The sequence below is a fragment of the Sinohyriopsis cumingii genome, chromosome 17 (genome assembly GCF_028554795.1).
Source record: "Sinohyriopsis cumingii isolate HCF-2022 chromosome 17, ASM2855479v2, whole genome shotgun sequence".
Lineage (NCBI taxonomy): Eukaryota > Metazoa > Mollusca > Bivalvia > Unionida > Unionidae > Sinohyriopsis > Sinohyriopsis cumingii.
The window spans coordinates 40,079,216-40,090,790 of NC_142977.1; the positions used below are offsets into that span (position 1 = coordinate 40,079,216).

An 11,575-nucleotide genomic window follows, 5' to 3' on the forward strand; every position below is an offset into this window, starting at 1 on the left:
GACTGATATTCACAAATGAGAAGGCTTTAAGAACACAAAGGATCGAGTCACTTTCTTGTTTTGCGTCAACAGGTCTGGCCACAAAGTCAGACCTCTGATGATTGGAAAATCAAAGTTTCCCAGATGTTTTCATCTTGTTAATATGAAGGCCCTTCCCTTTGAATACACTAACAGCAAGAATGCATGTATGAATAGCTCCATATTTGAAGACTGTTTCCATAAAACGTTCATTACAGCCGTTCAGGCTCATTTACAAAAACTCAAGCGGGAGGAAAAAGCTTTCCTCTTGCTGGATAATTGCCCTGCCCACTCCCCAGTAGAAAATCTTGTCAGTTGTGACGGCAAGATTAAAGTCTCTTCCCTCCTGAAGAACACTACATCAGAAATCCAGCCACTGGACCAAGGCATCATATGAGTATTTAGGCAAAACTATCGTCGCAAAATGATCAAGCGGATGGTAGCGGCATCACTCAACTTGAAAGAAGTCTGTCACCTCGGCAGGAAGGCCTGGGATACTATCTCTGCACGTTGCATTGAACGATACTGGATAAAGGGTCTTGGCCCAGCTTTTCTGTCATCTACACACTATGATAGTGACAACGAGCCTCAATTTACAGGATTCATTGAAGATGACATGTTTAGCCAAAGAAGCACTCAGAGAATATGAGCACAGTCATCATGATACGACATGATTTTGGTCTTCCATAAAAATAGCTGAAAAAACTTTAAGAGGGGTTTGTGGGTCCTCCCCCAACTGGTTCTCAAGGGGCAGTGCCCCTGATCCAGGGATCTAGAAACACATTTTACAATCATAAAAAACTGCTTCTGGTGCAACATATTATCATAATATAAAACAAAATAATCATTTGAAAAACTAATAAACTTGCCAAAAATGTTCAACTTGACTTGAATAATTTCACAGTATTTATTCTCACATGAATTTGTTCTCCAATACTATTGATGCTGAAGTTATTTCATGTGCATGTCAGTGTTCACCTCATAGTTAAGTCACAATAATTTGTCAATTTTTGCAGCAGACATATTATTCTTCTCTCTTTTCATAACAAATCTGTAAAATAAACACCCAAGTACATCAACTATATACATATAATCCCATACATTCACTTGTCTTTTTCTCCACTGGACACAACCTGTTGATATGCCAGTCGAGCTCTTTTTGTGGCTTTGGCAAAGATTTCTTTAGCTTTCCTTTTTGTTACCACTGACTTTTTGGGCTCGGTGGTTTCTTTTCCTTGTCAGCAAGATCCTTTTTCCTTTCAAGCTTGTGCGTGTATTGGTAACATGCAGTAAGCATATTCTGACAGAGGGCTACGTCTGTTATTTCATGCAAAAAATCTTTCTTCTTATAGTAATTAACTGCACTTTTTCCAGATGCCTTCTGAGCTTCAATTTTTCCGTATGCAGCTTCTTTTGTAGGTGCTGTTCCAAACTCTTCCAACCGTGATTACTGTAATTCAGATCTTATCTTGCAGAGATCACAAAATGCCAATCCTCTACTGTTCACTTTTCTTATAAACTGACCAACTAAATTTCCATCAGCTGTTTGCTCCAGCCATTCCTATTTCCATTCATTTTTAAACCTTTATCTAAACTTTTTGTCACAAGGTTTCTCTTAACAACTTAGTACGCCATGTTTGTCAAGCATGCTTCTTCTTTCCATTGCCATCAGTTTCCATTACACGAAGATTCACTGGATGAATTTTAACTTTTAACCAATCAGAATAGTCTTTATGAGACTCTTGTGCTAATTAATATATGGAACAAATACTTTACAAGGGTTGTTGCAGAATGGGACTGGACAGACTGTATTTTTTATAAAAAAATGATTGGAGAAGATATAAAAAATGGACTATATCAAGAAACATCTGATTCAGGTCAGGAGAAAATCATAATTTCGCTTCAAAATGGAGAAAAATCATGTCTGCAAGATATCCTCACCTGGTATTTAGCAGATGACAGCTGCCCCATATATGAACACATCTCAGATGACGAAATTGTTGCAGATGTCAATGGGAAGAATGAAGCTGCACAACCAGAGCCCAAAACCAGTGATGCTAACGATGACGATGATGATGATGATGGCACCCCACCTTCCCCCACCAGAAGTATCAGAGGCATTAGAGAACCTAGAAACTAGTTTGAGGTGGCTGGAAACTCCAGATGTGGACAGCATCAAAATCTTCCAACTCAGAAGCATTCTTGACTTTTCTAAAAGCCAACAGTTAACGGCAAAGAACTGGACTGCACTAGACAGATTTTTTAAGAAATGATGAAATTTAAAATTAAGGAGTCATGCAACCAGATAACTTTAAAGTCTGAAGTAAACGTTATATGCACGCTGAAATCATGTGTTGGTTGTTAATTATTCTTGCTGTAGTTGCTCAAATGAATAGGTGTACAAGTGTCAATTATTGGTAATTTACAATGGATAAAGGTATACAAAAACGCATATGAGAAAATTTTAGCAGTATGAAATTTGTACAGACACAGTTCATAGACCCTGGAATGTAAGGAACCATACATGTGCTTCGTCTTTCTCAGCCTAATTTTGCTGTTAATTTTTCCCATTGAATTCAGACACATGATGATCTGTTTCAAAATTATTGAATAGTTTAAATATGTATGCAATTTTTGAAATGGAATTATATGTATTATGGATTAACTTCATGCCACAACAGTACGATATCAGATGGTAAGTAAACGGTGTTTATACTGTGTTCATGCTATATATTAGACTTTGAATTCAGACACAAAATTATTGAATATTTTAAATCAGTCTGCAATTTTTCATTGGAATGACATGCATTATGGATGAACTGCATGCTATGACGGCACGATAGTAAATGCTGTTGATACCCTATTCATGATATACATTAGACATGAATACATGTATATGTGCCAATGCGTTGTTCTCTGAAAAAAAGTAATATGCTGTAAAACCCTGCATTAACACAACCCCGCTATTAACGCAATCAAATTTTTTAAACCCCAATTATCGTGTTAAAGCGGGTTCGCACTGTATATGTATAGTCCTATGTCATGATAGGACTTGTGATGATGCCATACAAAACAAGGGCCTATTATCTAAATTCATTGCAATTTCAGATTATTATGCTATTATACAGTTAGTCATGTCACAGAAATATACATTTTGTGTTTTTCTCTATGCCTTTGCTGGATGTTAGGAACTTAATTTCAGCTTAATAACTTTTAGAGGACCAAATATTAGAAAAACCCAGTCGAGTTTTATTCTTTTATTGCCCTTACATAATTATGCAAAATTGTGATTTCCTTGATAGTAATGGCATTTGTTTTTATGAATTTTATGTTGTTATAAGACCACAGATTTAAAGGTCCAATGAACACGGATATTTCAATTGAATCTGTGGGATCCCTTTCCCTAATCCATAAATTTAACTCATTCGGCCTTGAGGTTTTTGTTGTTTTTGCCTGAAATGCAAGTAGGAAAGACATTTTGGGGGCTATTTCTGAATACATTGTAATACATCGGCTTTCAGCAGATTTTCCATGAGGCTAATGCCTAGTTGTATTAAAAACATCATTTTCCACTGTTTATTATGTTTGCACATGAGCAAAAGGGTAAAAAAATCTTTTTTTTTTTTTTTACTTAATGGACCCATCATTTTCGTTTGGAAACCATTCTTTATTCTAAATGCCCACTGTATCCTATTTTTTTCAAAGGTTAACCTGTCTGTTTGCAGTTAGACTGGTCTGCCTTAGATCTGGGGCCTTTAGGTTTAAAATCCAGACACAAAATTGCATTCTGACCACGAGTGAATTTTGGGTGGAGAAAAAAAAAAAACGGGTCCAAAAAATGAGGTTTTTCCCTCTGTATTTTGTAGTGCAATTAGAACTTCCAGATTATTTTGTACCATTGTAGAGCTGTCTGCTTTTTTTTTGTAATAGCACCCACTTTGGTGTATCTTAAATTACCTTGATGCTGCTACTCTCGGAAATAGGGTACAGCCTCATCATGCCTACAGGCGGGATTGGGGCCGAGTGAGTTAAGTATCAGTGAAATGTCATTCCTTGGCAAAACCATAAATAACGATAGACACAAGTAAATGAATTTGCAACATTCATGTCTTAAAGACACATTTCTATTTACTATTTTTTTAATCATCTGTTTTTACTCATGAAATAGTTTGTCTTTTGCTTGTAAAGGCATGAAAACAGAAATTATCATTCAGCCTATTTCATAAGTTTATATGCAACAAGACCTCATTTTATGATCCACTATTTTTTCTTCTTCTCAGTCTATCTGGTCCTCACCCCAAGTTCAGTCTCCACTGGAGCGACTCTTAGAATTACAGAAGCAGCAGAGGCCGGCGGAACCTCATTGAGCCCACTACATGGCATCTACAGGTTCACAGCTGTTATCTCATGGGGGCTGTAGTCACCATGAGCAATCAATCTGAAAACAAGACCTGCAAAGGATTCTCTGTTTGAGATTGTTGTGTGCGTTTATACAATCTAGGTCATTAAACTGATGTTCCACTGGATGTAAAACATGGAAAATAATGTATGCAGGAGAAAGATATGGACATAGAGAAATTGAAGGGGTTTCATGAGCCAAAGAGAGCATGAAGAGTTCTTTGCCATGTCATTGCTTTTACTGTAAAACCAGTTACAATCAGAAAGCTGAAGAAGAAATAAAACATAAAAGAATAGAGAGTGAAATCTGACAATAATGATTCATGGACTCGGCAAGTACAGGGCAAGGACTGTCTGTTAACTGTATATATTCTATCCCAAGCTTTAATAATATATGTATACTATTATAATGCTGCATATGTAGTGGCTGCTTGTTTATAAATTGTTTTTAGTTTGGGATCTGTCAAAGAGTGTAGTGTCCTTTTTAAGATAGAAATGGAAACTTTTTGTTGTGATGGTATTTTGCAGAGATATTTCTTATGTACATAGCACAGCTAGAGAGTGAGCACTAAGCCAAGAGGACATGACTGGAGGGTGTATCATAGGAAGCTTATGTAATTCATCCCACTTAATGCCACTCTCACATACATGTATAACACAGACATTACTTATGTATATTACTTCACGTCATATATGGCAATTTCATTAACTACTTCACATAGTAATACAGTGTAAATTGTTCAGTTGATGTATTAAATGGCAGAGTTCATTTTAATCTGTATTAAAGCCCCAATGCTGCCATTATATTCACAAAGTTTTGTATGCCAAATCATTTGAATAATAATAATTCTTCAAATATATTGGTCCTAAACATCATCAAGTTCCATTAAAACCAGATAATAATGATGTTTCATCACATGAAGCATGTAATTTTCCCCTCAAACTGAGAAACCCAGCCATTTTTCACATTTTATATGAATTACTTTGATGTGGGTTAACTAATTTTAGTCAAAAGCTGCAACACAAGATTTGATGATGTCACCATTGTCAACATAAGAATCTAACACCACACTGTGTCATTGTCATCAACCCAAGTTAAACCCTTCTAAGTATTGCAGCACCCCAGCTGATCACCATTATTCACCTGAGTCCTATTTTTATCTAATGCATGCTTTATTTTCTCAGATACACTTTTAAAAAAGTGGGCTTGTCTCTGTTCATTTCCTTTTGAATCAGTTTGTGCACCATGTGTGAATGTTGTTATAATTAGTTAGTAATGGAATCTTTTTATCACATCACTACTTTTTCAAGCACTCCTGAATAAGAATGGAATTATGAGTGACCTCGTTGACTGAATTAAGGGATGGCACCTCTTAATTCTAAGATGAATATTTGAATGTCATTTAAACTTAGCGTCTTGATTATTTCAAAGAATGGTATCTGTCTGATAGCTTTTTTACCAATCATTTCCTTCCTTGCCGACTTTATTCAGATTGGAAGAATGGTGACATTTCTGATAAACAGTGGTATTGGGGCTTTAAATTACAGCATTCATTTAAGGGGCCCTAAGAAAGCAATCCGTGACATTTTACTACTTGCTCCTTTTATGAGCTAATGGCCTTAGAGGATAGCTATGGTACTAACCTTGGCATCGGCATCCACATATATAAAAGCATATATATTTGTACAGCCACACTGCATCTCAGTCACTCTTTCTTCCTACTTGGCAGCAGTTTGGAGTGAGTTTCGTCACACCTAAACCAAAGGGAGGTGGCCAGAGGAGCTAACTTAGTACATGTACATTATTTGAAACATTCTTGAATTTTGTTTAAAGTCAGTTTCTCAAGCACCATTCATGCTAAAATAATTCAAGTTGGTGATGTAGCCATTTCTGTTAGTACCATACCCATACAATGTTAGATTACTGTGACCTGCATTTCAGATTGTACTTAGGTTCAATTTACAATTAGTTCATTCTCACATGGGTTACCCATTTAACATACTATCCTAACTTGAATCATGAAACTTGGTGAGGCATCATCTCAAATATAGGTCACAGTGGTCCATATTTTTTATTAAACATTGGCTTTTAACAAATTTCATGGTAGAAAAAAGAATTAGATGAGATAATCATAAGTTTGTTAGTACCCCACCCTTGCAGCAAAATAGGTAATTTTTACCTTCATTTCACATTTCTGACTTGGGTTACATTTTTGTTTAATTCATGACTGTGCATGCTGTTTGCATATTTTCCTACACAGAATCATGAAACTTAAAAAGGTCACTATTATCCATATCTACATGCTTCACTGTTCAATGACTTTGGTTAAATATTGTGTTTAAGTTATTTTCTCAGGCACTTTTCATGCTAGAATCATTATAACAAAGGTCACTGTGACCTGTATTTTACCTTTTAGTTACTTTGCTATTTTGCATTTTGTTCATGACTACTTAGTTTTTTTTATGCTGTACTTTTTTTAATGCTGTATGTATACTGTCACACCTGATTCAGTCAGGAGATGCATATTGATGAGTACTGCACCTTTATTGTAAAAATGTGTCATTGTGACCTATCTTATGTTCTTCAGAGGCCTTTTTTAATTTTGTGTTTGAAGTTCATTTATTAGGTACTGTTATTTATAGTCATAAGAAACAAAATATAAATTTGAGTATTGGATGTATCTCTGTTAGTGGTTCACCCTATAAAGCAAAGAAGGTCTCTATGACCTATATTTTTTATTTTACTAAGATAATCTAAGTATTTGTGTTAAGGTCATGACTATGTAGAATTTTGTACTTATGAAAGTACCTGCTGGCATCTTTAATTTAGTGCAACAATGAATTAATAAATGTTGCAGTCTTGAAAATACTGGTAACCCGAGGTGAGCATAACACTAACTGGTCCTGCAGTGTCAAATGTTGACCCTGATAGTTATGATTGGTGTCATCGTCATTGCATTGAATGACTTTGACCGGATAAAAAATAATAAAATTTTGACATTTTCTTGCTCTTAATTTTTCGAATGAAATACAGTGTAAAAATTCCTTGAAAGTAAAATAAGTAGCATAAATATGAAAGATTATTGCCATGTGTTATGGACATGGATAAGAAATTGGGATTTATGTGTGCAACAGCAATTTCTCAAATTAGAAACTTTGTTTCTTATTATATATCTTAATGTATCATAAGGGTTTTAAGGCCACTTCACTTTCATGAGCAGTACCAACTTTAGTATCCAGTTGGTGTTGTGTACCTGCGGCTTTGAGTAAGAGAGTATTAAGTAAATTGAAGATATGGACAAGTTATTGTTGCAACTCACTTGTCCAGGGGACAGGTGCTTGGAGCAAAATGTGACTCCTGAAAAGGATTAATTTTGTTATATCTTTATATACCTTGTCACATGGGTCAACATTTTATAGGCCTGTATCACTTTAGACTACATTTATTCTCTGCATGATAATTGTTGTTTACAATGGTTGCTGAAAACTACTAAAAGCTTGCATAGAAGCAGGCTATGTAATCAGCAATTACATTCTGGTTTTCTTGTTTATTGATTGTCAAACAGTGGCTTAAGAGGTTCAGAGGTAGCCTTATGTTGTCATTGGGAGCTATGTCAATTTAAAGAGTATAAATAATTTGAATAGTAGGATGGGTCTCATCCCTAGTAATCTCTCTAGAAAGTTAGTTTGAATGTATTATGAACTAACATTACTGCTATCCTCTGCATTAGTGTTCACACAGCCTTTCATCATTACTACTTCTGTTTTTTATTAATAGTCAAATGTTTAAATCTCTCAACGTTTTAAATAGATTCATTTGTACGGCTGATTCGTCAGACGTAAGATATTTCATTTGTTAAATCCACAATTAACTGTTTAGAGATGTTGCTGTGATTGCTATGCCATGACACCCCATAAGATTTAGAATTGACCAAGATGTCATTTTAAAGCTGAGATGAACAAATCAAAAGTTAAACTATATAACCCCAGTGTCAGGTTTTGTAGCGGTTTAGCTCAAAGCCAGATGTTTTTATATCACTCTATATACATACTATTACACCAAGAATCATGAAGGTTTGTGAGGGGATGTATCTTAATGATTTCTTGAAACCTGGATGGATTACTGTTGATAATACCCCCATATAATGAAAGAAGTCACTGCGACCTACATTTTGATCTTTACTAACACAAGTATTGGTATTTATGATCCCATTGATTTATCCATGCTAGACCCATGTACATCATAGCCTACTCTGAAAGGACCTTAGCTGTTGGAAGTAAGATTGGAAGGATTATTCAATGGCAGACTTTCATTATTTTCTTATATTGTGTCACCTCTGTCTGCGTGGATTCGAGTCTGCCAGTACCTTCTCGTGGGTCGGTGGTTCTTTCCGGGTTCTTCCTCCACCATTAATACTTGCCACCATGTATAGCCTATCGTGTGCTGAAAAATGGCGTTAAACCCCACAACAACAACAACAACTTATATTGTGATTTGTTACTCTCAGCAGATAAACCATGTCAGTGAGCATAGAAATTAGAGGAGTGAACTGCATGCTGGATCCTTTTCAAGTGAGGTTGTGGTTAATCAAGGTAGTTACTGATGCATGAACTATGTACTGCTGGCTGTCACTCCAAGGTACTCGAAGCCTGTGACTTTCACACAGTATTATCTGTCTTCTACGGGTGGACAGTGATCAGAGCTTTTTAACCAAAGGGTTGATTTATGGGGTTACACACCCTTTTTCAGCACGTTATATACAGCCAATATATTTGGCGGACGAAGAACCCGGAAGACCTTGGGAAGAACCACTGCCTAACATGAAGCTACTTGCAAGCTTTTTCAACCAGATTTTAAGAGTGATTCTATTAAAAAAATCATGGTACCAGGTGAAATAGGCAACTGATAAACTTCTTCATAAAATTGGTCTAGCTTGACCCTTGAATACAAAAACAACATTAATATGTTACTTATAAATTGATTACCTCTACTTTAAAATGATTGAAAAGAATGTTAATTCTTGTTCTTTTATGTCTTTATGCCCTGTCACAGTAGGTAAGCGGTTGGTATGTAGTTGGGTGGTTTCACTTGATCAGTAGTACAGTATAGTAAACTAGATGTCATAGTGAAAAGTATTCAAGTGTCAGATGTACATTAGAACTGAGTTGGGTTATGGGGATAAATACCAATTTGTATTTATTTCACCTTTGACACGATTGAACTTAAAATATTGTGAAACTACCTATCAGATTCAGAAAAGTATGCACTGTATCACAGTTTAACAGTGCTAGTCCATGCTTGGGTCAGTACTTTTTTTTTCTCAGTTGCAGTGTAGCTGTTGTTGTTTTGGATAAATGCAATATGATATACACCTCATTAAAGAATGCAATGTATTATCTACATAGGTCATTTCTTGAGATGTAATGAATTCTGTTTATCAGTTTCATGAAGTAAATTTAGTTTTCCTTCCTTTAAAATCATAATTCCGCATGAACTTAGTTTTTATGTTTGGTGTGTATATAGTTTGAACTTTGTGAACTGTGTATGATCATCATATGTGATAATCGGATTTCCTTGTACCGTTGATGCCTTCCAGAATAGTGCTTATAACTTCTGAGATGCACATGGTAATGTTTGTTGTGATCAGACCTCGTGTTTCAGTACTGTAGGCTGCCACATCACAGCCCCCACAAGCCTGGTAAAATGACTGCATTTGTGTGGCATGTGAGATTCCAGTATTTGACAACAGCTAATTGCACAGAAGTATATGGCTTAAATCTGACAGCTAAAATCAGCAGGATTACTTAGGAATGTAAGTTCATGATATCTCAACAAGAAAAAACAATAGGAGATTCCAAATGACATTGAGAGGGAGGAGTAGGAGATCACTAAGATTCTGTGCATCGGGGTTTAGAGAGCTTTCATCCATCAAAGCTTATGGCATAATGTCTACACTATATTACTAAGAATAGCTTTTGTTTCTAATAATATGGTGCTTTCTACATTTAACTTTATAACATCTGGCCTTCTGTCTATGAAATATGTCAGTCAAGATATGTAAGGAAAAAAAACGAGATTTTAATTCTGTGAGAAAATAATTAGCTGGTCATAAAAGAATAGCCTAAATATTTAGGAATATTGTCAGAATTTTCTTTTTATCAATTCATTTATGATTGATGAAGAGAAGAAAAGATAATTATAATTATGCTTACACGTATTTCATTTTAAAAAAAGTATTGTGATTATCAATCTGACTGATTCACAATCCTTCATGCCACCAGTATACTGAATTCTTTGATTTTTTTTATTATCATTTTTCTTTTTTAGAAATTGTATTCACTTACTTGTGGTTCAACAGTCTTATCGGATATAATCAGTTCTTTTGTTCTGAGAGATATGTATGCCATCAAGTCCTCTAATGGTAATAAAGCAATAATTTAGATTGTCCGAAGTTTTCTTGTGAATCCTTTGAAGTTTGTGTTAATTGCAGAATAGATTCATCCTTCTGTCTCTTTCAACTTGTATTTATGGTGGTAGAACTTTATATGCGGACAAGATCCTCTGTTACTGTTGTTGAAATATGCATGAGTAATAAAGATATGTGACATTTTTTTCTTGTTTTCTTCTTTAACAATTTTTTTTTACAAGTATGTAGGCGACATTATTGTTTTTGATTAGCAGATAAAGATAACATCTCAGTGTGAAGCTGGTTTGAACTGTTGTTAGATGATCTGAGTGTGATATGGAATTCTAGAATGATTCTCTGTTTCAGTAGGATTTGCTCAAGAGCAGAAGTTTTGGTGTGTGGAAGAAAAAGGTGAATAATACACATACACCACATGAAGGAGTAATAAGTGGATGAATCCCATTCAGTATGGGGGTTTCTGGTGTGTGCCGGTCATTGACCAGAAGAGTATGGGTTAGCCTGTTGTCTGTCTTGCATAGTCTTTCATCAGTTGTCCAATTTATTGTCTATTAGCTCAAGCTTGTTATCTCTATACCTAAACTAGCTTGGAGGATTGCAATGCAACTTCAAGCACGCTCACCCCATGGTCTTGTTGGTTTAAAATATAAATCATGCTGCTTATACATCCATTTTGGCCACCACAGTGGCCAGCTTGAAAATCTTATTATCACTGCTTTTCCTGAATGGATCAT

General features: G+C 35.4%; 1 protein-coding gene across 3 annotated transcripts in view; it reads left to right on the forward strand.

The window, feature by feature from the left end:
* The window catches only part of LOC149778472 (uncharacterized), a 95,600-nt gene extending 84,572 nt beyond the window's left edge, over positions 1–11,028 (forward strand). For all 3 annotated transcript variants that reach the window (XM_089939332.1, XM_089939333.1, XM_089939334.1), the window contains exon 25: positions 4,299–11,028. In XM_089939332.1, the coding sequence (XP_089795458.1) occupies positions 4,299–4,385 (87 nt within the window). In that variant the 3' untranslated portion in view covers positions 4,386–11,028. The remainder of the gene's footprint in view (positions 1–4,298) is intronic.
* The last annotated feature ends 547 nt before the right edge of the window (positions 11,029–11,575 follow it).